Genomic DNA, 27,942 nt, shown 5'->3' on the forward strand with positions numbered 1-27,942 from the left:
CTATTTAATACTTGTTTAAAGACTTACTTAATATTTAATTACATACCTTTCTCATTTTATTATACACATCTTCATAGTTGAGCTTTCCAGCACCCACACATTATTTCTCATTTGGCTTTAGAACAGAAATTCTAGTGTTTTTACAATGACTTTCTTCTTTAAGAAGATGCTCAATCATTTTGATAGCTTTATAAGAGAAAGGCAAAGTTCTAAGATCTGATTTGTCTTCAGAAACATGATTTGTATAATCTGTTAGCATGCAAAAAGTAATAACATCTGAGCTGAAATATTGCTTAATATGAAAAAGAGCAGAACATTTACAATAATTCGAATTCTTTTGTGCTAAACAGCAAGTATGCTTTGTTTTGTATTTGTCTCCATAATAATACTATCTTGTCTCTGAAAACAACAAATCAGTTGAGATATACAAATCTCTTTTCTTTAACCACTTAGTTAAACAGAGTTTGTGAATGAAATTATGACATTCCTGACATTCACTATCTCTAACTAGTATTATTGTATTTAATTGAAACACATTTATTTCTCTAAGAGGTGAGTTAGCAAATGCATTCTGCACATTGAACAGATTGTAGATAGTGTTAGACATTATAAAGCTCATATTTATGATATAATAATTGTATTCAAAATAAAGGGGAGTAAGAGAAAAAAATAAGAAAAAATTGTTTTAATAAAAGCTATTCTTTAAAAGTACTGATTGTAAAAGCTACAAAGCTATGTTCAATTCAATCTTATCAAAAGAAAAAATAGAAAGTCTATATTTTCTAGTAGATGATAAAATACTAACCAAAATAATAACTGCCAAATCTTTTTTTTGTTTTTGAATTGTTTATGTGAAACAGATATTCTATATGCATTAAATTACGTGTTTTATTAAAATAAACACTCTTACCAAATATGTCAATCAACAACACTCAATCTAACAAAATTATTTACATTTTAGCAACAATCTCCCAAGCCTTGGAATGCTCTTCTGTTCCAGTAGTGATGACACTTAGATTAGAAAATATTATTAGAGTAAAGACATCTGAGTGGAAAGAATGTTTAACAGAGATTGGGAAAGCTTGTGCAGTCAAGTGGGTCATTTGCAACACCAATAAGCAACCCACCAACATTACTGCTGAAGAAGCCAAAGCAACTGGTATTAAGTTGTGTTTTTCTCAGGAGTATTCCTGTCATCGTTGGGGAACCTATGAATCTAAGGCAGCTTTGCGTGTGGTTCAAAAGTGAACAAAGAAAAACAAGTGTCCTGCTCTTCTTCGTGTGAAAGGATTCTTTAAGACACCCGAGTTTTATGAATTTGTTGTTACAAAAGATCATGCAGGGCATACTTCTGGTGATATGCGTAGTGACATTTGCACCCTTTCTCTTGCAAAGAAATATCTTCACAAGTTGGCTCAGCAATTAGAACAGTCGTCAAAATCTGCTAGTCAAATTATAATTGATATGTTGAGAGCTGTAGATCAATATGGTAGAAAGTCTGAAAGAAAAGTTAACTATTATGATATCTGGAATTTGATGAACAAAGTAAGCTTTAAAAATAATATATCATAGCATTTACTTTAATATATTTCTGTAATAGATCAATAAAAAGCTATATCATTTTGACAAAGACCAAATGACTTCTTTCTTAATCTGGATGAACAACAAACTTCCTACCTTAAACTTCAACATCTGTAAGGCAATTACTTCATATTCTCCAGATCCATCAGCCTTTGCATATGGTTTTATGTCACCCGTTCAGCAAGAAAAAATAAAAACCGCAACTTCTTTCTGTTTGGATGCTACTCATGCAATCTCTAGCAACGTGAATGAGATTCTTTATACCCTTTTGGTGCGTGATAAAGATATTGGTAGAGGATGGCCTGTTGCCTTTATGGTAACCAATGATCGAGGTGTAAGCCCCATTGTGCAGTGGCTGCAGTTCTTGAAGAGATCTTTTTTGCTTTTTGACCCAAAGCAATTTACTATTGATTGTTGTGCAGCAGAAGTTCACGCCATTCAGACAACTTTTTCTGCAACATCCATTCAATTTTTACATCTTTCATGTAACCCAAGCATGGAACCAAAAGTTATCTGACAGTGTGAAGATTCCTGGATCCTTACCATCTGAGGCACGAATTTTATGTGGTGTGATGATGAAGTCTCTGCAAGAGATTATTTATGAAGAAGACATAGACGTGTTTCATCATAAAATTATATAGTTGAAAGAAGACTTTGACGATCAAGAAAGCTTCTTGGATTACTTTGAGAAAAACTGGTGCACAGAAGCAAAGTTTAATATCTGAAGTAGAGCATATCATGAATGATAATTCTCTCATATGCTCACAAATAACTATATCGAGTTCTGGTACAATCAATTAAAAACGGTTTTCATGAAAAGATCTAGAAACAAAAGATTTGATAAGCTTGTTTTTGTTTTAGTACATGATGCTAAGTATTATCTTACCTAAGAATATAGACGTGTCATATCAAATAATGGTGCAATGAGATTTTTTACTAGACAACAAAAAATATGTGAAACAGAAGCTGAAAAAGTCAATGATGACAGAGAAATGTTGATTGTTGCTCCTGGTACTGCAGAAGATGTAAATTGGCAAGTTTGGTCATTTGTAAATGAAAATACAAAATATTTTATTCAGATTGCAGAGCCAAACTTGATTATTTCCTGCAGCTGCTTCCATTATCAGCAAAGATGTAAACCTTGTAAGCATATGTATTTGCTTAAAATATATACAAACCGATCTCTCTACTTATCTCCACCTTCTGTCACAAATACAAACATAATATAGCCAGTCTCTACCTCTGAAACAGTCATAATCACATCAATCATCAGCTGTACATCTGCTTTCACCGCAAAAATTATATAATTTTACTGGGTTGAAATATATGTTGAATTGAGGGAAAAAAATAATTTCACTCAGTTTAAAGGGATGTTCCCCCCAAATGGAAACATAAGTTGTATCTTTGGAAAGAAGCCTTATACCATGGTGAAATACTTAGATTTACATGCTATCTAAATTAGCTGGTATTTTTCATTCACCCTTTAAATACAAAAGAGGTCTAGCATATATTCTCATTAAAGTTTGGTCATCATTTCTTAAATGGGATGGTCAGTCCAAATAAAGTCACTCTGTGTGAGCCAATTATATCAAAGGTTCTCCAAATTTTACTCGATTTCTATTGGCTAGAGATCTCAAAATTTGGGGAAACAGGTGGAGAAACATGTGGAAAAACAGGCTCACAACTATAATCAGGCTTTTTATTTGGTATTTTATACAATCAATTTTATTATATATGTTGTGAATGAATATTGATTACTGCTGAATCTGAGAGTAAGACTGAAGGATAAAATAATATCCTCAGCTATTCCAGTCAAACGGATCTCCCTTTATGATATTATCTAATACACAGATCATCATACACATAATTGATTATTTATTATTATCACCATGACATGGGATATACAAATACATATATATTATATATATGGCAGCATTATATTTCATCTACATATTTCTTTTATTATACAAATACTTAATTGAGAGACTACAACTACAATTATTTAATATTATGAAACATTACCCAAGTATCTGGGGCGGAATACTAAAATATTACCAATAGCATAAATGCTCTTCTTTACCAAAACTCTTGGACTGATCTGACTGGAGAAGTATCATATCAATTGGTCTTTCCGGATCTTTCCAGAAGAACAATACTCCTGGAAGATGACTCATTGTGATAAAGGTTACTTAAGCACACACTGAATTACAAATTAGAAAAACATATAAATATCAGTAGATAGTTCTGTGTAGAAAGAGGGAATTTGATCATTCTTTACTTTTCTTTTGAAATAAACAACCTACACAAGTTCTCACGAATTCTTTTGTCTATATTATATTTTGCTTTATTTTCTCCCCACAACAATATAATTTTTCAATTTTTGGTTTATTTGATAGAAAAAATGGTTTCTAGATAAATATTTTGATTTCACAGTATTCTCTCCTTTTACGCGTTTTGAACCCAATGGATATTTTTTGCTTAATATCATTGCTATATTTAATACCTGAACCAGACATTGAATACTAAATTGAAAGAAGAAAAGCACTGTTTAAGAGCAGCATCAACAATAATTAATGAATGCATAGAATATGATATATAATATTACTTACAGTGTAATATACTCAATCAAAGTAATATCAATAAATACTTTGAGATAGTCAAGATTCTAAAATATCTTTTCTTATCAGTACAGATATCAAAAAACATGCATTACGTAACTTACAAATTGTATAGCTAGCTGACTAAAATAAAGAGTGTGCCTAAAAAATATATTGAAAGAAGTATTTTTACAGATTAGTAATGAAAAAAAGATAGATTGAAGCAATAAAAAAAACTTAGCATCATACTCGATTTAGAAAGGAATAGAGCTAATGAGAAAGAGTGAAAATGACAAAATAAAATAAAGGAAAATGATAGTCAGTAAAGAGCTTTAAGGGAATATCATTCTTACCTTGGTATTTAATATTGTGTATGAAAAGATGCGTAAGTGTCCTATTTATCAACTACAAAATAGTGTAAGAAAATATATAAAAAGAGAAAAAAAATTGTTTTCTAGAGAATTCTCATAAGAAAAAATGTGGGCAGAAGAAGATTCAAATAATTAATAATACAAGTCACTCAATGTGAGAAGGATGCACTTGTAAAAAAAATCAAAAAAGGCCATATTTTTCAATATTTTTAGGATTAAAAAATAAAGTTAATAAATATTATTACTATTCAGAACAAAGACTTTTTAATTAAACTATGTTCAGCTTCTCAGCTCTTTAACTTTAAAGAAGTAATAAAAAAATATAAACTGTAGATATATATATGCAAAAGATTTATCTTCATTTCTTTGCCTCTTTATACACATGTCTAACTTTGACTTATCAAACATTTCTCCAAACAACTTTCTCTTCACTTCAATCAGCCGAGATGTTGCAGTCCTACCAGCCTCAATTGCTCCAAGACCAAGCAATGCTCAGGAGGTTCAAGGAGAACAACAGACTCCAGTGGCAACTAGTGAACATCTGGTTACACCGCAAAACAGAATAAACAGCTTGTCCAAGATTGTGTTGGAGGGTCCAACTAAGGAAGCCATCAGGCGGATTGAAAATAACATGTCTGATATTTAGACTTTCATGGAGGTCATCAACAAGATCATTGCAGATGGAACTTTGTCAGCAAGATCTATGCCAGCCAATAATGTGCATAACTCTTCTGATAGTTAATTTGCGCATAGAATGAGATCTCCAGATGTATCAGTAAGCTATGGAAATAAAAAGATGTCAAAATGTATCTAAAGATAATTTATAGAGAATGATAAAAGGGTACATTTGCCATCCAAAGTTGAAAGGCACAGATCCTAAAAAAATAGCAGAGAATAACAGCAGACCTGAATGGGATTTGACTTCCAGTTTCCATAGTAGTTATAACCACGCACTGATAATATCTCTGCTGTCTTACTTGCAAGGACAAGGGAACATACTCACCAGTGATGTATCAATGTTGAAAATGACAGATATAGTGAAGAAACACTTTAGCAATCAGCAGAAAGAGTCCAGAAAGTCAGAGGAAGAAGGCAATAAAAAGAGACAGAAAAGCAGAAGATATCAGAGAACAGGTGTTGTAAGTATTCGTTTTGTACATACTGTATGATTTTGTACAGCATTCTCACATATATATATATGTATATATAGCTTGTTGCTCACCAGAAGGCACGTAGCTGCTATCAACAGTAAGTTTGGAAACGCGGATTGTAGCTTTGCCTTTCAGAAAGGTGTAGTTTCCAAGGGGGATTCAGACAACAAAGATAACTTGACTGTGTTCCGACCAAGCTGGAGAAGTTATGAAGTAATAAAATATAAAAGAGATTTTATTTTAAAAATGCACTTCTTTTACTTATATAATTTATAACAATCCTATAGCTTCAAAAACTCTTTGAAGCTGTAGATTTATTGAGTGGTAACAACTTAGGGGATAAGTCCAAGTTGGTTACAAAACAAACCCAAGTTGACATGGAAATAGATCTGCCATCCATGTCGACAATCCCTCTGGCTGAGTAGGTAATCAAAAAAATTAAAAAATAAAACTTTTTTGGTATTTTTAAATTACAAACATTCTTTTGATGATTTTTCATAAATTTACAATAGCTAATGAGATTATTTATTTTTGAATTAAGCATATACTTTTCTAAGAATTGATACAATAACCATCCTGACAACTTTTTTTGCATTTACACATTCACCAATGACAACAGATGATGAGATGCAATAAATGGGCAATATACAATGAAAGTCATCTGTAAAAAAACGAAAGTCATCAATTACGACACCCTCAACTCTTGCTGCATTTTTGACTGCAGGGATGTACCACTTGACATAGGCAAAAGTGTGGCAAAGTGGCTTATACGGTGTATGGTCGACGATGTCATTTATAAAGATGTGTTGTATTTGACCAGTATATGTCTTGATTGCATTGGTTCTAGTTCTTTGGAATGATGCCTGTATGAAAGATCCAGCTTTATAGACCTGGCTAAGAAGATTTATAGATGGCATATTTTGAATTATGTTGTTTATAAATGGTAAATTAATGACTGCCTCCTGATAGCCTCGTAGATATATGCTTTCATATCTTAAATGGTAAAACTCAAGGAAATGGTCATATTCTTGTTCTTTCATAGGTTCATAGTTGCCAATTTTGAGCAGATAACAATCTTCAGATAATGGCTCATTCCCTTTGGTTTGATCTGTATTGTTCATAGAATTAAGGAAGCTGCTTAGATTAAAATTGTGGGCAGTGTTTGTGGGTGGCATATTGATGATGATGGCAGAATTGGTGAGTTCATGTAGTAACAACTTGTGCTTCTTATTTTGTATCATAGGTAAAGTTGCTCGGATTAAGTCAGCTTTGGATGTATCCTTGAGATATTTCTTCATGAGTGTGCCCTCAAAGCCGTTTTTTTGTTGGTTTTATATGATTTAACTATGTTGTTAAAATGCTTGAAGCTGAACAGCCAATAACCATATGCTGGTCCAAAGTTAAGAACCATTTCTTTGATGTGTAGGTGTAGGTGCATATTTGAAGTAATGAGTTGCTTTTCATACAGAGTCTGTAAATTTCTTCCAAATAGCTCCAAGCAAAAATGTGCCTCAGCAAGGTTGTTGTATGTCAAGCTTGGCATGGCTAGGTATCAACAGACATTGACAAAGCACATCCAGTTGTCAAAATGTTTTTGCAGAAGGTGGCCAGACAGAACAGTGGGAGAGTAGACAAGGCACCAGGACTTCCATTTGTCAGCCTTCATGAAAGGAAATGCCTTGATTATCTTTTTTCTGAGAGATGTATAGCCTATAAGAACATGAAGCTTATCGGCATCGTCTTGCATAGCTATGAGGTGCGCATTAGAGATCAGACCAGTTGATATCCACTTTTCCATGATGTATTTGGTGGTCCCAAGGAAGAGGTTATGTATTGGATCTATTATAGTGCACTCTACTGCGTTGAAATACACAAGCTCATGGAGTTCCGACCAGTGAACATCATTCTCTCTTTCCATAATTCTTTGCTGGTTGTCATTCCTTGCATTTTTCCATGCAATAGCAAATCACTGGTTCTCTTGCTCAGTTCGAGCCACCCAGTCAGAGAAGACAAATCCTAAATAATGCATGTCTCTGTTGTTGGGAAGGCGAGTGAACTTACAGTTGCATATATGGCATGCATTGACACTGGTGTGTAATATAAACCCACATGTCTTGTGGGCAGCAGGAATATCACAGGCAACAAGAAACAGAGCAGTGCAAACACAAGCTCCTTAGGGACACTGAGCCATGGGCATCATTACACTGTCATACAAAGTCTTAAGTTCGGGAACAAGGGGGTGAAGGTAGTGATTTATCTCACTTGTCTTGGCTTCTTTAGGCCCTGGCATGAGGCCAGCAAGAATTACGTTCTCCTTCTTATACCTCTCTTCTCTTGGAAGATTGTTGATTGAGAGGTAAATGGCGCCACAAGAGTAAGTAACCCCATTAAAAGGTTGGAACCAGTCAATGTTGAGAGTAAGCATTATGGATCATTCATCACATACAAACTGCTGATTCATGTTATCTTTCAGAGTATTCCATTTCGCATCATTATAGATATCAAATAGAGTTCCTGGAACTTGCTGTCTAGATCTCCAAAGGTTGATCAATTCCTCAAATCCAGAATAGCAGAAAAGAGTATGCAAAATTTTTGTAACTGAGCTGTATATATACAATTTTCTTGGGCGTTGCAAGCTGGCAGCGATTCTCAAGAAAAGATTGTTTTCACAAACTGGTCCAGAAAGCTTTCAAGCATCACAATACAGAGGGACAGACGTGGACTCAAGATAAACACTGTTGCATTCACTACATGCAACATAACAATGCAAGCCTCTAGTCAACAAATCGATTCCTGTCATGGAATTGAGACCACTCAAGCTCAAGGGAAGATGGAAGGACTGTCCAAAATGCACCAGAACCTCGTTGATGAACTTTAGCAGTATGACACCACCAGAATTTACCACATATTTTGATATAAATGTGGCAACAAAAGAAGCAATGAAGGCAAGATTTGGATCTTCTGGCATATTCAATAGATAGTAGTGATCTATTTGATAATCTATTAATATACAGTATATTTTGCTTATTTTTTTATTACTGACCATCAAATTCTTGAGACTTTTCAAGTTCTTCAAAGAGGTCCAAATCAATGCTATTGTTGTCATCATTGCTTTGGTCAGCAAAGATGTTATTGTCAGTGGAAATAAGTAAGTCATAGAATTCTATGAGAGAATCATTATATAAAGAGTTAGATATACTATTTGATTGCATAGTCTTAAACAATTTATAGGTTTATCTTCAACATGCTCTCCAGAATTTTAATCTGGATATTCTTTAACATCATTTACTTCAATTTCAATATCCATGTATATATCATTTTCTGTATGATATACTTCTGTAGAAATTGCTATAATATAATGTGTATTAGATTAAAATTGAAAATGAAGAGAAGTATTCTTTACATACAAGATAATATTCTCTGAATGTAATCCTGTCAATCTTTTTCTGTATGTCTTTGGTATGTCTGAGCAGACATATACATATAGTCTCAGACAGCGCAAGAGCAGACAGAGCACTTGCATTCAATAAGGCAGTTGTTGTTTCTGGGCATGGTTGAAGCTTTGGAACTTTGTATAATAAAAGAAGTATAAATATTCCATAAACATACTTTTTAATGTGGTATTTATATCTCTTTAATTTCCATCATTTCATGGCTTGTGTCTATAATCGACTTTGATCTCTATAAACAAAAATTCTTGGCTTTCTATGATAGTCAAGTGTTAACTTGCCTATTTATCCTTGGAAACGCCTTAGAATTCTCTTGGGCATATCTTGAAAATGTTTTGGCAATTCTTGGAAATTCTTGGAGATGTCTTGAAAATACATTTAAAGAAAGATATGTGTATTTTTATTGCATATCTTAAATAAGTGTCATTTTTCATAGTAAATAACTATAGAGCATATCTTTAATATACAATATTGTTAAAAAACTTAAAATAAAATTTATGTAATAAAAATCTTGTTGTGGTGGTTGAAGTTGAAGAAGTTTTTAAGAGGAAGAATTGAAGATTTGAGATTAGGAACGAAGATTTGTGAGAACTTGTGTAGGTTTTGTTTATTGAGAAAGGATTTTGTATCAAAGTTTGACCAGGTTTCTACACTGAACTATTACTGCTATTTATATTATTTTGAATCGGGAAAATTATAGGACTGGGGTCAGGTAATCAATTCTATCTGAGCCTTAATCAGAGCAACGTGATCTTGGGATAATTAATGTATAATTAATTATATAAATGTGTGTAGCCCCAATGAAGTATTAACATCGAGAGTAAATATGTTTATGAGTTATAATTATGCTTATAATAATCCACTGATGTATCCCATATTATGGTGATATCATCATATGAAATATAATCACTATCATGCATGCTAAATCTGTGTGTTAAATAATAAAGTAATCAGTAGACACCTTTGACTGGAATAGCTAAGGCCTTATGTTATTTCCTTCAGACTTATTCTCAATTACAGCAGTAGTCAATACTCATTTACAACAGACAATATTTCTTTTTGACCGCCTCTACCTTGGCGGCTTGTCAAACCAACTTGTCCCAGGAGCGAGGAAGACCAGACTTCTCCACCTCATAAGCAATCTCTGGATGGTGAGCCTTCAACAGAATCTGGATTTTCTGGGCCTCATTGGCCAAAGAAACCAGGCCAAAGAGTTCCTGCAGGCAGAGGGCCACGTCACCAACACTTTGTTCTGCGCCTTGTCTGGTTTCGTCCATTTCAGTCCACCAGACATTTTCCATCTGCCAGGAGGCAAACTGCTTCTTAAACTCCTCTGAGAAGACTTTCCACGTCGTGACTTTGGCCTCATGGATGGCCCACCACCAGGATTGCTTCTTTGTTAGTCATACCAACATCTTTTTTTAGTTGATCCATATGCAGCAAACAGGAGAGAGACTCGCCATTCTGGCCACTGACAAAGATTTCTGGAACCAAGAGGTACTTGGAGATGTTGGATGATTTATGTTCTCCCAGGGAAGCAAGAGAAGAAGAAGAGGGCATATTGTACAGCATGGTTTGCATAAGATAAGTTTAAAAATTGAAAAAGAATTCCTTGGCACAACCTCCAATTTGATGCATGACATGTTTGTTTGTTATGAATTATAACAGTATCACTTGACAAATAAATATAATGTGAATTACAAAATACAAAAAGAAGAATACGATAAGAATAAAAAAGAATAGGTAATTTGACAGATAAGAATTGGTGACAGACAGGTAAAAAAAAATAGGAAGAAGATAAAAAAATAGAAATTATGACAACAACAAAGTTTGAGAAAGACAGAAAAGGGGGAACAGAGAAACAAAATTAATCAAAATCGACAGACAACACTCCAAAGAACAAGAACACTGTGTATGAATGAAAAATAATGATAATAATGGACAAAAATAAATAAGATTAAGAATAGAATAATGATTTTATTGATTGAAAAGCTTGTTCCTTTTATAAACAAAAATATTTGGTTAAAATAATTTTTTGAGGACAAGAAAAGAAAGTCAATTAAAAATTTTTACTACATGTAACTGGTGTTGATAGTAAAAGTGGAATAGAAAAATATAAAGAGAATAAAATAAAAGTGTAGTAAAAATATAGTAATAAAATAAAGGTAAAGTAAAAATATAGTGAGGTAGAATAGAAGTAAAATAATAATATAATAACAATGTAGTAAAATAAAGTAAAAAATATAATAATAATATAATAATGGAATCTAATAAAATGTAATAAAAAATAGTGTAAATAAATGTCAGCAATAAAGAAGTGTATGAAATTAGAGGAAAGAGGCATAATGTTTTTAGTGGGTGACAGGTGTTTCTGAGGTGATGATACAGATGGGTATTCTAATTTTAAGGAACGAGATTAAATTTTGAGTGTTTGGGTATAAGAGGTATCGGGAGTAGGATTTCCCAAGAAACCTTGGGGGACCACTCTTGTCCCTCGAGACACGTCACTTGGTCGACTCACCATCGACGTCAACGCCCATGAGTCCGGTACCACCCATCATGGCTCACCGCCGGACCAAACCACCAAAGGAATCCACTGTCCAGTATCCATCACCAGAAACTGGCTAACTTTGTTTTTGTTGACAACACACGTGACAATTTCTAGAGCAGCCGCAATAGCTCAGCTGGGAGAGCGTTAGACTGAAGATCTAAAGGTCGTGTGTTCAATCCACACTTGTGGCAAACAATTTAAGACTCGTTTTTTGTACTATCAGGCATTGTTTTGATGAATTTGTAAAATCTTGTCGTTCTTGATCTGGGATGGTCTTCCTTTTACTATAACAAAGTCAAAAGGTCAAACCCACTGGGGATCAAGGAGTATATGTAAAAACAAAGAGAAGATAAAAGATACATTTTATTGATATGTGTTATATTTTTAGAAAAGAAAGAAAAACAAAGTGCAGACGAGAAGTACGGTGAGACTTTGTTTATTGATGAAAAGAGAGATGATCTTCTATTGCTGTTTGCTATGTGAGTTTATATAGACATTGCGTGTGTATTTAGGATAATGATATGAGTATATCATGTGATGTCTGTTTTCTTATATCATAGATAATATATTGTTAAGTTATTACCCACGCTCTTGTTTGAGTGATTAGTGATGTTGACTAAGGTGCGTGACCTTGTTATCAGTATATTCTTTATTTAATGATAGTGTGAGAAATAACGTATAATTAATACTGGTTGCTTATTCAATATGTCTTTGTCTTATTGTCTGTGTGCTCTATTTAAATCTACGATTATGTTGAATACAACAATATGAATTGAATTGTCTTATATAGTTTTCTAAACTAATACTGCGCATTATCCACAGTAGTTATTATTTATATTTAATTAAAGAAATAGTCATTATACTGCAGTTAATGCTCAGGAAGATATTACTGCGCATAAAGAAGTACTGCAGTTAACTATAGATTTTATGGATTCATCAAAATAATGCTCAACAACATCTTCCTGAGCATTAACCACAGTATAATGACTATTTTTTTATTTAAATGTAATATAATAGCTACTGCGAATAATGCACAGTATTAGTTTAGAAAATTATATAAGACAATTCTGTTGTAAATGAGTATTGACTACTGCTGTAATTGAGAATAAGTCTGAAGGAAATAATATAAGGCCTCAGCTATTCCAGTCAAAGGTGTCTACCGATTACTTTATTATTTAACACACAGGTTTAGCATGCATGATAGTGATTATATTTCATATGATGATATCACTATAATATGGGATACATCAGTGGATTATTATAAGCATAATTATAACTCATAAACACATTTACTTTCGATGTTAATACTTCATTGGGACTACACACATTTATATAATTAATCATACATTAATTATCCCAAGATCACGTTGCTCTGATTAAGGCTCAGATAGGATCGATTACCTGACCCCAGTCATATAATTTTCCCAATCCAAAACAATATAAATAGCAGTAGTAGTTCAGTGTAGGAACCTCGTCAAACTTTGATACAAAATCTTTCTCAATAAACAAAACCTACACAAGTTCTCACGAATCTTCGTTCCTAATTTCAAATCTTGAATTCTTCCTCTTAAAAACTTCTTCAACTTCAACCACCACAACAAATTCAATTCATATCAATAAAAAGTATCTTTAATTCTATCTTTGTTTTTACATATACTCCTTGATCTCCAGTGGGTTTAATCTTTTAACTTTGTTATAGTAAAAGGAAAATCAACCCAGATCAAAAACAACAAATTCTTGTCAACCAATCTGTCAGAGTTGATATTGGTGAACAAAATTGGTAGTTATAAGCAACTAGTAAGAGTTGACTTTTTAGGATAAAAGATCTTGACTTTGCCAGTTGGCCTTTCATATATGTTTTAGATGTTTATGATAAATATACTTGTAGAAGATATTATTGTACAACAAGTATCTAAGACATATTATTATAGCTATTCTTTTAACCAGAAATCAATTATCATTTTGTATAAATAGTCAAGAAATATATTTAATAAAAAATATCTTTGATTCTATCTAAAAACTATTCATAAACTTGACGATCCCCAGTGATATTAATTCTGCGACTTTGTTACAATTGCCAGAAAAGAAATATTAGATTGAGACTTGACAGTGTCATTTTCGATCTGAGTTGTTCTTCCAATGCTATAACACAGCCAAAATTGGTCAAACCCACTGGGAATTGTAAACAAAGATAAAAGAATAAAAAGAGGATAGAAAGATAGATAACTTTTATTGAATGAAATAACATTCTCTTTTATATGTATTCTAGACCTACCCAGTCATTATAAATGTCTGTTTCGGTTTCTATTCTACTTTTATTAAGCTATGTGCTTTATAATTCTTTTGTGAGCAAAAGGAAATCACTTCAGTTGTCGTTCTCAAAAGAGAATTCCGTGTAATTGTCATTCTCATTGGCTGACAAGAATTCGGGCATGACAACAGGCAAAACAAATAACATCGGACAAAAAGTAAAGCCCAACGGGGGGGTCGAACCCCCAACCTTGAGATTAAGAGTCTCACGCTCTACCGATTGAGCTAGCCGGGCATTGTTACTTTTAACAAGAAAAATAATAAAAATGAGCAACGATAAACAAATATCGGTTGTCCGTCAGTGCAGTGATGTTGCAGAACTCTTTGTAATTCTAGAAAATTATATTCTATTATTATTTTTTTGATTTTCTGACGGCGGCCAAGGCTGAATAGAAAGCAATTTTTTCTATTTGTAGAGCAAAACACCAATAAGTACAACGAAAAGGCATCATCCTGTCAACAATAACTTCAGGCAACCACATATTGTATCTTATTTTCTCACTATATTTAACTGAACAAATCAACTTGAAATTAATATTATTTTTATTATATATTCTTACAGGCATAATTATTTTCATGATTATGACTTAATAATTATTTTATTTTATTTGTACTTAATGATAGTAAAGAACAAATCACATTTAATAGATCATCGATTATACAACTTTTATCGTATTTTTTTTATAATTTTATTTATTTAATTATTTAACAAGTCAATTGCAGAACTATAAATATTACAATACTTATCTTTAATAAACATTGATTTTTCTTCATCTTATTTTCTGACAACAAGTTCTCTTAATATTTAATGCTGTTGATATTTTACTTGTTTGATTATCTGAGTATATTGAGTCAAATATATTAAAATTGATCAATAGTACTGTTTTTCTCTTAATTTTCTCTTATTGATTTTATTATCTTTAATTTTACATTTTCTTTTGATTTTGTCTTTTTCTCCCTTGTGGAAAAAAGATGTTATTTCATATCTATGAACCCATTCAAGTCTTGAAAACCGTAATAACATATCACCTGTCAACATTTACTATAAATACAAACATTACATAAGTCAAAAAGTCTGAATTAAAAAAATTTAAACTAAGCTTTAACTATATTAATACTTACTTATTTCCTTGCGTGCCAAGTTTAAATTACTTGGGGAGTCTACTTTTTTATGTCACAAGGGGCTTTAAATTATAAAAATGTGGCTTTTCCATATAGAGATTTTGTAAGATGACTTTTGTTAAAACTTTTTTTTGCTATATTTTTTTTTCTCTCCTCTTTATTTTAATTACATATGCTATCATAATACGAGCTCACCAATGTCCAACACTATATTCAACCTTTCAAATGTGCAGAATGCTTTAGTCAACTCACCTACAGAAAGAATAAAAATACTTCATTTGGATGTTGTAGTAAAAGTAAAAACAAGTGAATGGGAGCAATGCCTTGACTGCATTCAATCATTTTGTTCAACAAAGTGGAATAAATGTAGAAAACTTTGTGCAAGAGAATTGATGTATGGAGAGACAAAAAATGTCACCAAGCAGGATTTTATATATCAGACAGAAATGTTCATCTTGCTCGGAAAGACACTAAGTTTTGTTATTGCAAAGTCACTATTTTCATCAAGCAATCACTGGAAAAACCACCCTAATTAACAATGTGGCCAGATTGGTAAACACATGTGGAGAAATAGTGATTTTTTTCAACTCAGTATGTTTTTTGAAGTTCAGGTCAAAGATGTAGTTTTAGTTGGTTTCATTGACTAACAGAATTTTAGAATATCAGTCTGGTACAGAAGGCTAAATTCACATACAGAGACCTATCATAATTCTCATACTACCACCTTTTTTTTTATTCCTACTATTTTCTGGATTTACTCTCGCAATAATCTATTTATAAACTCATAGTAGAAAAATATATGTCTTTTACACGCAACAGACATTCTTAAAAACATTTGAATAAAGACTATGAATTGATAATATCATAATTGTCATGTCTCTTTCTATATTTAATAATATAAAAAAGAACTTGTTAGAAGAATTCAATTAAATAACCATAAAATATAATGCTTTTTTTTACTATAAAGTCGGTGCAAATAAAGTATATTTTATGCTTGTTTTTCTTTTTATTCTTAATAAATCACATCAAACAAAACACATAAAATGCCTTCTATTCTCTACCGCTGTAATGTTGTCTGCCTTTGTGCTCAATGTAGCAGAAATTCACAGGGATACTCATTGGTGACAAGCAGAACCATTGAGCACCATATTAGAAAAGATGAGCTTGAGAGAATTGAGAGACTGGATACAACTGAAAGATTGGCAAATAGTATGTTATATTTAGGGTTTATTTTTTGATTATTGACTAATAACTTCTTTATTTTTTTAATTTTAATGAAACATAGCTGTGCAAGAAGAACAAATGATAGACGTTGATACTCAATGTAAGAAAAGAAAAGAAAAAAAATATTTGAAAACCAGTAGAGACAATAAGCTAAACTAATCTATATTTGTATATATCCCGACCTGTCAATCTGAATCCATTGAAAAAAAAGACGATCAGGCCGACTCACCTGATTCGAATGCTGCCACAATGGCTGATAATGTCTCGGTAGAAGATGAGATCAGCTAGGTCAATGGCAATGACTCTGACATTGAAAGAGACATGAACTCTGACTCTGGAAGTGGTGAAGAAGAAGGTGTCAAGACAGACGTTGAAGAGTTTGTTAATAAAGGTCAGTCATAAATGCTTTTGTTTTCTTAAAAACAGACCTAAAGAAAATTTGTTCTAATTTATTTTTGTTAATTTTAAATAGACTCATTTGATGCTCCTAACATGCCTGAAAACCCTGTCCATTGGTTCATTGCTACCTTTGCCATTCTTTTTATCTCGCATTATATTGTTAACAAAGGTGCTGCCATATTGATTGAATTTATCAATCAGTTACTCAAGATATATAATGAAGATTTCCAATTACCAACAAGTCTTATTGGCCTGCAAAAAATGACTGGTTTTTCCAATTACCCCAATGGTATCAAGAAGTCTGTTGTATGTGAAGACTGCCACAAGGTTTACAAACAAGATGTGTCTCTCCCTACTCATTGTGACTTCAAAAAGCATGGTTCTCAATCAGCATGCAATTGCGAATTGATGAAGATTTTATCTTCTGGTGCCATGGTAGCCAAGCGATCATACGTCTACAACTCTATTCAGAGATCATTACAAGTTTTCTTTCTTGATTCTGGGTTTGAGCAAAAAATCAGACAATGGAACAAAGAGCTTAAGGTCGTAGATACACTATGCAACGTCTATGATGATGCTATGTAGAAGGAGCTAAAGGACCAAAGTGACATATTGTTTGTGGATGAACCTCGTTCATTGATGCTAACAATGAACATTGACTGGTTCCAGCCATTTGACGGCATTACATATTCAACTGGAGCTATCTACCTTGCAATAAATAACTTGCCTTGTGAGAAAAGATTTAAGCCTGAAAATATCATCCTTGTTGGTTTGATGCCTGGTCCTAAGGAGCCAAAGGCCAAAGAGATCAATCACTATTTAAAGCCAATAGTCAATGAATTGCTGCAGTTGTTTATGGGGATAACCATCCCGACCTTTGAGTGCCCAGCCGGTGTTAATGTACATGCCGCTTTACATATGGTTGCCTGTGACATCCCCACCGTCAGGAAGACCAGTGGATTCACCGCCCACAACAGTACTTGTGCATGCCTCAGATGTGTGAGGCAGTTTGCCAGGTTACCAAGCACCAATCAGGTCGACTTCAGTGAGTTCGACTATTCGATGTGGAAAATCCGTAGCGGTCTGGAAAACAGGTTGCATGCTGAGGAGTGGAAGAGTGCCAGTACGCCCTCAGAAAGGCATCAGTTGGAAATCGAAAATGGTGTTCGATGGTCGCAGCTGCATCGCCTTGGATACTTTGATCTAGTATATGGAACGATCATCAATCCCATGCATAATTTATTCCTGGGGACACCAAAGAGAATGATGGAGCGGTGGATAAAAGAAGGACTGATAGACAATAGAAAGCTAGCTACAATGCAAACAATGGCAGAGACAATGATGGTGCCAATGGATTATGTGGTGTTGAAATCGAAGATCGGAAAGGGCTTTCCATACATGAAAGCTGATGAATGGAAGTCCTGGGTGCTAGTGTATTTGCCTATCTTGTTGAAGGCTGTCCTGCCAATTGAAATGTTCAGAAATTGGATCAGTTTTGTTGATGCCTGCTGACAATTAGTAAAGCCAAGCATCACGTTCTCTGACATTGATGACAGCCATAAATTTCTTCAAGAATTCTGTACTGAGTGGCAGTGTATTTACACTCCAACTATTCTCACCTATAACATGCATTTACATCTCCATCTTTGCGAGACCATCCATGATTTTGGACCAGTATATAGATATTGGCTCTTCAGGTTTGAGCAATATAATTGTCTGCTAAAGAACGTGAATACAAACAGAAAAGATCCCTTTGAGGTTACATACATGAATAGTTTCATCCAAGATACATGCAAAAGTGATTTCGTTCATGCTGCTCTCACATACCCAAGCCAAGTACCGTTTCTTCCTCTTCTTGCCAAGCTTACTGCCACAGCTCAACCCTCCACTTCAAAAAATACAATAACTTTTCCTCAGCATCTGTTCAGACTATCAGCCTTCATCCAAGCATACTCAAACCCTTCTCTTCCAGTCCTTGGCAATGAATCCCTTCCTCCATCTGCATTTCCTCTCCATATTGAATCCCCATCAGCAATGAGTGATGCCAACTATCCTTATTTGCTTGATTACTATAAAGTCACATACTGCATGTCAAATCTTGAAGGTTATTAGCATCCCTTCTCTTCGTTCTCATTTGTCAACAACCAAATCATAAAGTTGAAATCAATCAATTTGCTTGGCCAGGTTTATAAAGGCTGCAAATATACTTCTGGTCACTGCTCATTTGTTCAATCTCTGTTCCTTGGAAGTCAAGGCAATAATCGGTTGGCATACACTGACTAAATTTAGTATCTGTTCTTGTACTCTTTCACTCCACCAGTAGACAACACAGAGCTCCAAACACGTGTCGTTTATCAAGATAAACACGTGTTTGCATTTGTTAAGTGGTTCCAGATTGAGCATGACCGTTCAAGAGAGTTGGAAAGTGTTGACATCTGCAGTGCAGATTTTATTGCGTGTGATTTTGAATGTATCTTGTCAGTACATCAAATATCATCAGTTGTTGCAACATGTGATTATAAAACCAGCACAAATAATAAGAAAATACTTGTCAACGCTTTACCACACAAACAATACAATTAATATTTAATATATTTCTTTTTTAATAGAAAATTTCAATACATAAGCTAATGTAGTCTTATTATATATGTTGCAAACAATACATATGTGTTAAGAAATTTTGAGAGTAAAAGAAAAAAATGACAAAAAATGAGTTTTATTTATGACCCATATTTAAGAGCCCATTGAGATAGAGCAAGATCTAAATCAATTGGGACTGTTGATTCCACTGTTCTACCATAAACTCCTTTAAGCAGTTGGTGGGAATTTGCACCCAATTGCTTAACAACAAACGAGTCAACCTCCGTAATGAATTTGTTAAGCTAAGTAATAAACATATATTAATATTCAGCCTGACATCATTCAAAAAAGAAAACTGTTAGGTTTTATCTTGTCACTTCTCCAACTTGAGCGAGCAACACGAATCTTATTTCTTGGCTGAGAGGGGGACATATCATCATCTGATTCGCCTTCAGACATTACCAACTTTTGGATCAGACCAGAGCAGTTTCGACCCATCTTGAGATCAATGTCAGCCTTGTTAACATCATAAGCAAGGCAACGGCAGGTGTAGTTCTAAAGGAAAAAAACAATACAATTAATATTCTAATTGTTATTATTTAGCATAAATTGAAAATATAGTTTACATCAGTTTCACAGCCAGATCTTCTTGAATTAGTATTCAAGGCTCGTCTTGTTTCTGGAAGTTCCCTTTGGTGGCAACGTCTACTACAGAAGTTTGTGTATATACACTTACAAAGGTTGCATGTCCTCATATCAGTGCCAGCAAACTTCTTTTCCAAGTAATACAAGAGTTGTTTGACTAACTCTCTATTTGGAGAGCAATCAAAATGAACATCAACTGCCCACTTTGGTTTTATGGCATTCTCTTAGATTTCTACCTGATCTCTTGATTTTAGCTTTGGGTTCCACATATAACCATGAATGTATCCCTATTATATTTTAATTAGCAACAAGATCGGCAAGTGTCTTTTGTATCTTTATACTTACAAATACAGCGTTAGTATCACTTGATTCGGTGGTGGGAAGGGCAGCAGAAGTGGATGCAACACTAGTGGGTACATGAGCAGGTGCTGTGAGGGCAGACAAGGCATCAATGCCATTAATGGCGATTGCGTTACTGGTGATCACTACACCAATTCTTGTATCCATCAATGTGATCTTATCCTTCATGGCCTTCTTCTCTTCTTTCATCGCATTCAAAGCTTGTAGCAACTGGACATCAGTGCTAGCAAGAGAAGGAACGAGTCTGCGGTTGGGGGTAGGCATTATCTGTAATACATTATAATACACCTGGCTTAGGGTAAAATTGACTTACTTCCAACTCCACTAAAATCAAAGAAGTACACCTCTGTTTTTTAAGGTTAAATAAGTTCTCAAAGACATGATCCTTAAAGACAAAAAATGAATGGAAGATTTTGTAATATGTGTTGCTTATTTATAGTAAAAATTGATAGAGGTTTAATAGTTAATAGCTCCTCCATACTTCTTCCCAACTAATATCATATGATCTTTAATGCTCAGACAAAACTTCACACAAGTACTTGCTGTGATTTCTGCCCACTCCTCCAACAAAGCAACTTCTAGTTCTTTTAACGTAGTAGGCTGGGGTCTTCTATCTCTAACCTTGTTATCAAGGTAGCTCCACATATTCTCAATTGGATTGAGATCTGGACTTTTTGCAGGCCATGGTAAGATAGCCACATCGTTTCTTTTTTTCCACTGTTCCGCCAACTTGCTCTTATGTGGTTTGGCATTGTCTTCTTGGAGAAGGTAGGTGGTGGTGTCCTTGTCAGGAAGGGCAGCAAGAAATGGGAGATAGTTGTCCCTCAGTGTCTGGACATACATTTCTTTTGTCATGTAGTCATCTAATATAACTAGTGGGCCAACACCTCCTGCCCAAATACATCCCCAAACTGATACTGAACCACCCAACCCTTGCACTGCTGGTACCAGACAGTCATCTTCATACTTCTCATGCGGTTGGCGCCAAACATATTGCTGTCCACCTTTCTGAAAAAGGGTGAATCTGGACTCATCACTCCCAATTACTGATGTCCATTCATCATTCCAATTTTTTCGCTCCATAACCCATTGCAAGCATGCCTTCTTATGTGCTTCATCTAGGTAAGGCTTGGCTACAGCAACACAAGAGCGAAGGTCCATATCGTACAGATATTTGCGTACTGTTGCTTGACTGATTGAGATGTCATGCATCTCTTTAACACTGCGCGTGATGGTAGCTAATGTGTTGCGTCTATTTTTTTTTGCGGTGAACTTCAAATAACAAATTGCCCATGGTGATAGCTTCTTAGAGACCCCAGGATGCTCCTTCTCAGTGCACGTCTTCTTTGTCTCATATTTTTTAATTATATAATAAACAGTTGATTGGGGTATGCCTTCTGCATGTGAAATCTCATAGGAGCTACATCCTTCTTTATATCTTCTAATAATCATCCCTTTTTCGAAATCTGTTGTCTTATAATATGAGTTGGTAGTTTTAGCTTTATTGTTCTTTGGCATTGTGATTTGTTTTATTAGAGAGATTACAGAATTAAAATAAAAGGAAAATAGAGGATGGTCTTCTTGCATAGAAAGAAGTCATGGCGGAGTTGGAAGTAAGTCAATTTCACCCTAAGCCGGGTGTATTTTCAATTGTTAATATCAGTTCTTTTTCTTTTTTATTCTCTTTTGTAAGAGATAATCCATCTATTTTGTTATGTAAATTACAGTAAATTTGCAACATAGATTTGTTGAGATGATATAATCAAGAGTGAGTGACATTGAATTGCAAATAGAAATATTAAGTATTTATAGACAGTAGTGATGCTTCAGGAACACTTCAAAGACAACTTCTTGAAACACTGAGATGCAAATCGGCCTTGATATATTTTTTGGCCTCAATTGATCACCTCTTTTCAGTTTTTTTTGCTATCGTTTATTGGATAAGCTTTTCGGTATTTTGTTTCAAATGTGGAAAAAAAATTTACGTCTTTTTATTTCTTCTTTTCTGCTCTTTTCCTCTTTTCCAACGTTTGTCATTATTATATTAGTGGCTTTTTTTTGGTAACATACTTCTTTATTAAATACTTTTTTATAAACAATAAAAATTAATACATTCTTTTATTATCATAATAGATACTCATTTGCTCTCATTTAAATGCATTCATTTCACAATCGCTGTCCAGATTAACAAAGGTCAATATTATATTTTGCGAAATTAACATCTATAAAAATCCTTCTGACTTGTTTTTTTTATTACAGACTTGATCATCAAGAATAACTGCTACAAATGAATTTGGTTAAAAACATCAAGGTAGTGTATATATATATATTATTTTAATATGTATCTTACTAAAATTAAGTCTTATTATAGATGAATACTGTTGATCCCATCTTTGATTCCCCTTACATTATACAGCTGGAAATGACATTACATAGTAAGGATCACTACTTTATTTTTTATTTTAGTTATATTAATATTATAATGTGTTAACATAAAATATTATTATTTTTCACTAGAGTTCTATCAAGTGTTTACAAAGACAATCTATCTCTGTTAATATATATTCTTGCTACTGGTATGTAAATTATTTATTATTTTATTCGATTCACAAAAATTAATGTTTTTCATTGTTTTTATAGTGAAAGATATCATAAGGAATGCCATGGATTATCAATATCGACATCTATTTTTTGCTTGCTCTTTTCCAATATTTACAATGTAAGTATAAAAGTGTACACAAAATGTAAAAGCATACTACATTAAATATAGTACCTAGCACACATAGCTAATAATTTGTCTATGCTTCTTAAAGACTGTTGTATTTCAACAAACAGTCTGCTTTCTTTTTATATTTTCAGGTATTTCTTTTCTGTAGATAATTATTCTATTCAAACAGTATCAAGCAGACCAGTAGAAGCAATAATGGATATTCAATAAATCAATACTATAAGATTGTTATAGTTCTAGAAACATTCTGTTCTTTTCAAATAAATACTATTATAAACTTTTACTAATAAAACAATTTCTGAAATTAAAATAAAAACGATTGAACTATACTATGGCTGAGAATCCAAAGAATTGGTCAAGTATTGAATTTAATTGAATATAAAAGATAACGAAGAGGTGTAATGTTGAACTATACTACTGTGTCAAGATCGAAAATAAATATATTATCCACCTTTAAAGCTCCATATAAAACATATAAAAATAAAACCTTGGTTTCAAAAAACTCTTTTCAATATCCCAAGTCAGATTAACACACCAAAAGTGCTAAAGAACTATATCCCCGTCATTTTTATTTGACCTCACACATGTGTATAACTGGTCATGGCACATGGTGCTAAGACGAACTTGTTACATAGTGATATGTATCTGGACTCAATGTTAAACCCCGTCTTGACACCTGAGTAACTATGCCTTTACACATACGTATGTCAGGTCATTTTTCCAGTGAATACGTCAACAACCCTGAAGTAGTTTTAATTTGTATGACTAACGATTATACCAACCATGTTTCTGGTGACGCTTCTGAAATTAGAACATTGCCTTTACCTTCTGAGGTCATCAAAATTATTGAAGATCAGTTAAAAGGGGGTAGCACTTGTAGAAGTACTAGAATTTCAGTTTTGAAACAAATTGAAGAGTGGGGTATAGACATTCGAAAGCCCAATTATGAAGACATCCATAACAGAATGAGAAAGATGTGTGAATAATACTATAAGAGAGAAGTTATTTAAAAAGTGTTAAATAAAAATATAGATGAAGAATTTACTGTATAAGTTTCACCCTGATAAAAATAAGTATCTGGATATTTGGATGTGTGAGAGGTTACTAGTGACCTTAGTGCATTTTTGAAAAAACTAAATGAATTTCTTTATAAGAAAATTTAAGTTATTTGTTCAAATTATAACCTTAAATCAAGTGTAACTAGACAAGAGAAATTTGAAAAAATGGGTCTTTTATTTTTCAAGTTTTGCTTGCTAAGAAGTGTGTTTTTTCAAATTTGTAATCAATTATATTCTTCTAAGTTTTGCTTTAAACTGCCTTTAAAAAGTATTAGCAAAAAGATATGAAATTATTTAATATTACCGCTTGTAATTTTAGTCATATTACATGTCCAATGATATATATAGACAGACTTGAAAATTTGATCAATTCAATCTGGTGTGACAAAGACAATGTAGTACCCAATATTTGAAAAAATATTTGAAAAGTCCAAATGCACTAAGGTTGCTACTATCACAGAATTATTGTATCTTTACTGGCAATCTTTCTGCATACAGGAACAATGCACAGCATTTTGCATTTGAATTTCAATCACTATCTAAGATGATGCTTATGAGAATTTTCCAGTTATTTTGTCTTCATGCAATATTGAAATATTATATTTGCTTGTTACTTGTCATCCTGATACTGGAGAAGAATCTTCTGTTACATACATAATTACAAATAATCATTATATTGGCCACATAAATTAACAACTTGCACATCTTCACAAGAAAAGCTGTTTCACTCCCTTATATATTACTATCGATTATAATATTGCTGAAGTTAATAAAATTATAGCAACATTGTCACAAACCATCATTTATTACTGCGAATTTTATGTTTTGCATGTCTGACAACATAACTTAGAGCATCTCCAGCAGTTAAATTTTCTTCTTTTTTTCAAATGTTTTTAATCTATTTTAGTAGTTTAAAATAGTCAAAAAATGGTGGGCCAAATTTCAGTATCATTTGCTATTTTTTTTCAAGACCTCACTATCTAATATAATCTTCTTTACAATTTTTTTTTCTAAAGTCATTTTATTAGACATTTGTCTTCTCTTTATAATCTTAAAAATGCAAGCCAAATATTCCTTAGATTGTCAGCTTTGTAACAAATATAATTTCTAAACATTTTCTAGCTATTATTATATCCTATTGTTGGACTCAAAGAAAAATCAAAGAAAGTTAAAACGCAAAAACACTTTTTTAAAAAAGTACATGAAAATCCATGGAGCAGGCAGTAAATTTGCCAAATTTTTTATTAAATGTTTTTGGAAATATAACTGCTGGGGCTGTTTTTTTGGGTACATTTGCTAAAGTACATATATTTTGTTTAAAGCTGGATTTAAATGTAACTGCTGAGGATGCTCTTAGACAGCAAAGTAAAATTTGATACTTTATACACATCAGAACAACTTAGCAAATACAAGTATGAGCTCAAGGCCAATCTCAAAAATATATTTTTTGAATCCGACAAGAATAAATTTTTGAGAAAAATCCATGAATTTAGGCTTTGTGTACAAAGTCAGCAACAATTTCTTACTTACTTGGAACAGAAGAATTGTTGAGAAGATGATACTGTAGGAAATGTCACAAATTGTTGTTCCACAGTGCACATTTCAAGCGATTATGTGCAAAACTATACATTCTCAATGACCCAATAAAAATCAATTATAACTCTGTTAGTGCTACATCTCTTAGCAAATTGGATCTATGAAATATCAAGACTTTGAACATTATTTATAGTTGTACGACCCTTTCCAGTCAGTAAAATATATATATTAAAATAAGCTAGATTTTGTTGGAGTAAATTTAACTATTCACTCATTGGTCAAAATTATGTAATACATTATGGGCGAATTTGCTTTCATTTTTATTTTTTATTTTTGGTCTCTGAAATATATTTATTTATTTTTAAAAAAAAAGACAAAAAAAACTATAAAAACAACCACAAAAAACATACAAAATAATGGAAGAAGTATACAAGGTAATAAACAAATTATATTGTATTTCATAAATTTATCTTTTAAAATAATATTTTTATGAGGTTACTATAGATTAAAAGTATAAAAGTTAGTATTATCTACTCTAATAAACAGAACAAAACAAAACAAAACAGTTAATTTTTATTAGTTGTGATTAAACATATAAATGACTTTATATTTATAAGTATCTTACTTGTCAATAAGATCTTCTATGATATTTGGCAGTTCTCCACTTGTGAGAGAGTATGAGCAATGCTCTAAAGATTTTTGGAACCTGTGAGGAGAAATGTTTTTCAGGGCTGCATTCTTTTTGAGGCTGCTGCTCATTATTGCCTTTTGGTCATCTGCCAGACAGCCCCATGACGGTATGGCAATATTATTGGTACTGCACTTGGAGAAGGAGTAGTAAACTAGCTCTCAAGCCATCTTCCCAAATACTTTGTACACTTTTTAGGCTTTGATAAGATCACCTCTGGTAAAATGTGTCGCCAACACTTGCTTGAAGCATTTAACCAACTGATTCCAACCATCTGGGTTCCATTTATATGAGAGGCATTTGATGTCACAGTCATCAGTTGTAGACAACAGCAGAATTGCATTTGAAGCATTGTCTCTAGTCGACAGAACTTGTTCTGTTTTGGAATCCTTGGTCAAAGATTCACATCTATTTTCCAATAAAGAAACTTTATGTCTTATTAAAGCATTAGACTCTTCTAAGTATGCTGGATGTTCAAGAATTTGTGTAATTTTGTATGTTGACATAGCAAAAAATACAGTTGGAAAATAAAATGAAAGGGAAAAAGTTGGCTGAAAAAATGAGTAGAAAGTAATTTAAAAACAAACTTTCAAAATCCTTTTAAATTTTTTAAGACAATTAGCACACTTGTAATTTTCAATACTAATGTGCCAATATAATAAAAGAAATATTCTCATCTTTTGAACGTTTTTTGCAATCTTACAACCCTACTTCTCTTAACATACAAATATAAACCAAAATAAATATCAAAGATATACTGGATTTTTCTTATTCAATTGCGGTTTATAAAAAAGAGTTTGCTTTTTTTTAGAATCAGTTTGCTGCCACACTGAAACAAATTTGCGTTCTATCCTACCAAATTTGCGTATTTTTTTAATTTACGTTTTTAATTTGCACTTTTAATTTTTATTTTAGTCTCAATTTACAAAGCTTGTTTGCACAAAATATAAATGTAAATTGCGATAAAAAAATATAAATTGCATATTATTTTTTATTTTCTGCGTTTCTGTGTTTTGCCTGCTAGTATACACTATTTCTGGATATTATTTGTGCAAAAATAAAAATTGAATTGGTGAAAAAATGGAATTTACCAAATGCATCAAAAAAGATAAATTAAGAAAAGAAATGCCAAAAAATTGCACTAAGTTTTATATTTATTCTTGCACCGAATCTAATTTTATTTTTGACTAATAATTCCTGGAAAATGTATATATTTTATATGTTTAATAAAAGAACATTATAACTATAAGTTTCATATTACTTCTGTCATTTAATTTATCTATATAGGTTTTAATTTTTTGCATTTCTGTTTTACGCTTGTCACATATATTTGCTTTTTTAATAAAAGAACATTGTAGCTATAAGTTTCATATAAATTCTGGCATATAGTTTATTCATAGTTTTTCTTGTAAAAGCATAGTTTTGACATATTTGCATAGTGTTTTTTCATATTCTTCTAAACTGACATACTTGTGCATACGGGATCTTCTAGCTGATAGGTTTAATCTATTTCTTATAAGTCTTATCACCCAACTGGCTGTTGATCTTAGCATATCTACACTTTTTTCCTGCTTCCACCATTGTCATCTCAT

General features: G+C 32.6%; 14 protein-coding genes and 2 non-coding genes across 16 annotated transcripts; 8 read left to right on the plus strand and 8 right to left on the minus strand.

The window, feature by feature from the left end:
* Positions 1–1,636: 1,636 nt before the first annotated feature.
* PHYBLDRAFT_72501 (hypothetical protein) lies at positions 1,637–3,038 on the plus strand (the record flags this gene model as incomplete). Its single annotated transcript, XM_018442665.1, has 4 exons — positions 1,637–2,089; positions 2,230–2,368; positions 2,473–2,724; positions 2,950–3,038. The coding sequence occupies 4 exons, from the start codon at positions 1,637–1,639 to the stop codon at positions 3,036–3,038; spliced, it is 933 nt and encodes a 310-aa protein (XP_018289108.1).
* Positions 3,039–4,931: 1,893 nt separating this feature from the next.
* PHYBLDRAFT_148287 (hypothetical protein) lies at positions 4,932–6,125 on the plus strand (the record flags this gene model as incomplete). The annotated part of the gene is made up of 6 exons (XM_018432062.1): positions 4,932–5,132; positions 5,196–5,267; positions 5,377–5,688; positions 5,760–5,797; positions 5,823–5,913; positions 5,988–6,125. 6 exons carry the CDS (start codon positions 4,932–4,934, stop codon positions 6,123–6,125), a joined length of 852 nt encoding a protein of 283 aa, XP_018289109.1.
* A 111-nt stretch (positions 6,126–6,236) lies between these two features.
* On the minus strand, positions 6,237–6,998 carry PHYBLDRAFT_72499 (hypothetical protein; the record flags this gene model as incomplete). Its single annotated transcript, XM_018442664.1, has 1 exon — positions 6,237–6,998. The coding sequence occupies one exon, from the start codon at positions 6,996–6,998 to the stop codon at positions 6,237–6,239; it is 762 nt and encodes a 253-aa protein (XP_018289110.1).
* A 254-nt stretch (positions 6,999–7,252) lies between these two features.
* Positions 7,253–7,666, minus strand: PHYBLDRAFT_115016 (hypothetical protein; the record flags this gene model as incomplete). Its single annotated transcript, XM_018428431.1, has 1 exon — positions 7,253–7,666. A coding segment is annotated over one exon (414 nt), but the record flags the coding sequence as incomplete, so codon positions are not given.
* PHYBLDRAFT_148290 (hypothetical protein) lies at positions 7,667–8,125 on the minus strand (the record flags this gene model as incomplete). The annotated part of the gene is made up of 2 exons (XM_018432063.1): positions 7,667–7,872; positions 7,963–8,125. The coding sequence occupies 2 exons, from the start codon at positions 8,123–8,125 to the stop codon at positions 7,667–7,669; spliced, it is 369 nt and encodes a 122-aa protein (XP_018289112.1).
* A 264-nt stretch (positions 8,126–8,389) lies between these two features.
* On the minus strand, positions 8,390–9,223 carry PHYBLDRAFT_72497 (hypothetical protein; the record flags this gene model as incomplete). The annotated part of the gene is made up of 4 exons (XM_018442663.1): positions 8,390–8,700; positions 8,744–8,863; positions 9,035–9,048; positions 9,108–9,223. The coding sequence occupies 4 exons, from the start codon at positions 9,221–9,223 to the stop codon at positions 8,390–8,392; spliced, it is 561 nt and encodes a 186-aa protein (XP_018289113.1).
* A 421-nt stretch (positions 9,224–9,644) lies between these two features.
* PHYBLDRAFT_171134 (hypothetical protein) lies at positions 9,645–10,730 on the minus strand (the record flags this gene model as incomplete). The annotated part of the gene is made up of 3 exons (XM_018436520.1): positions 9,645–9,806; positions 10,241–10,543; positions 10,626–10,730. 3 exons carry the CDS (start codon positions 10,728–10,730, stop codon positions 9,645–9,647), a joined length of 570 nt encoding a protein of 189 aa, XP_018289114.1.
* Positions 10,731–11,494: 764 nt separating this feature from the next.
* On the plus strand, positions 11,495–11,848 carry PHYBLDRAFT_148293 (hypothetical protein; the record flags this gene model as incomplete). The annotated part of the gene is made up of 2 exons (XM_018432064.1): positions 11,495–11,507; positions 11,592–11,848. The coding sequence occupies 2 exons, from the start codon at positions 11,495–11,497 to the stop codon at positions 11,846–11,848; spliced, it is 270 nt and encodes an 89-aa protein (XP_018289115.1).
* Positions 11,819–11,891, plus strand: PHYBLDRAFT_t182. The gene has a single exon. It is a non-coding gene; the product is annotated as a tRNA-Phe (tRNA).
* Positions 11,892–14,172: 2,281 nt separating this feature from the next.
* PHYBLDRAFT_t183 lies at positions 14,173–14,245 on the minus strand. The gene has a single exon. It is a non-coding gene; the product is annotated as a tRNA-Lys (tRNA).
* A 1,930-nt stretch (positions 14,246–16,175) lies between these two features.
* On the plus strand, positions 16,176–16,644 carry PHYBLDRAFT_148294 (hypothetical protein; the record flags this gene model as incomplete). Its single annotated transcript, XM_018432065.1, has 3 exons — positions 16,176–16,341; positions 16,418–16,456; positions 16,568–16,644. The coding sequence occupies 3 exons, from the start codon at positions 16,176–16,178 to the stop codon at positions 16,642–16,644; spliced, it is 282 nt and encodes a 93-aa protein (XP_018289116.1).
* Positions 16,645–17,475: 831 nt separating this feature from the next.
* PHYBLDRAFT_102250 (hypothetical protein) lies at positions 17,476–18,006 on the plus strand (the record flags this gene model as incomplete). Its single annotated transcript, XM_018427695.1, has 1 exon — positions 17,476–18,006. A coding segment is annotated over one exon (531 nt), but the record flags the coding sequence as incomplete, so codon positions are not given.
* A 375-nt stretch (positions 18,007–18,381) lies between these two features.
* On the plus strand, positions 18,382–19,338 carry PHYBLDRAFT_171136 (hypothetical protein; the record flags this gene model as incomplete). Its single annotated transcript, XM_018436521.1, has 2 exons — positions 18,382–18,859; positions 19,076–19,338. The coding sequence occupies 2 exons, from the start codon at positions 18,382–18,384 to the stop codon at positions 19,336–19,338; spliced, it is 741 nt and encodes a 246-aa protein (XP_018289118.1).
* Positions 19,339–19,475: 137 nt separating this feature from the next.
* On the minus strand, positions 19,476–20,604 carry PHYBLDRAFT_148296 (hypothetical protein; the record flags this gene model as incomplete). The annotated part of the gene is made up of 5 exons (XM_018432066.1): positions 19,476–19,637; positions 19,735–19,890; positions 19,962–20,108; positions 20,217–20,267; positions 20,326–20,604. The coding sequence occupies 5 exons, from the start codon at positions 20,602–20,604 to the stop codon at positions 19,476–19,478; spliced, it is 795 nt and encodes a 264-aa protein (XP_018289119.1).
* Positions 20,605–21,938: 1,334 nt separating this feature from the next.
* Positions 21,939–23,278, plus strand: PHYBLDRAFT_171138 (hypothetical protein; the record flags this gene model as incomplete). The annotated part of the gene is made up of 6 exons (XM_018436522.1): positions 21,939–21,953; positions 22,474–22,533; positions 22,712–22,775; positions 22,860–22,916; positions 22,981–23,059; positions 23,200–23,278. 6 exons carry the CDS (start codon positions 21,939–21,941, stop codon positions 23,276–23,278), a joined length of 354 nt encoding a protein of 117 aa, XP_018289120.1.
* A 2,857-nt stretch (positions 23,279–26,135) lies between these two features.
* On the minus strand, positions 26,136–26,856 carry PHYBLDRAFT_171139 (hypothetical protein; the record flags this gene model as incomplete). Its single annotated transcript, XM_018436523.1, has 3 exons — positions 26,136–26,160; positions 26,288–26,484; positions 26,608–26,856. 3 exons carry the CDS (start codon positions 26,854–26,856, stop codon positions 26,136–26,138), a joined length of 471 nt encoding a protein of 156 aa, XP_018289121.1.
* Positions 26,857–27,942: the final 1,086 nt, after the last annotated feature.

Source organism: Phycomyces blakesleeanus (genome assembly GCF_001638985.1).
Source record: "Phycomyces blakesleeanus NRRL 1555(-) unplaced genomic scaffold PHYBLscaffold_17, whole genome shotgun sequence".
Lineage (NCBI taxonomy): Eukaryota > Fungi > Mucoromycota > Mucoromycetes > Mucorales > Phycomycetaceae > Phycomyces > Phycomyces blakesleeanus.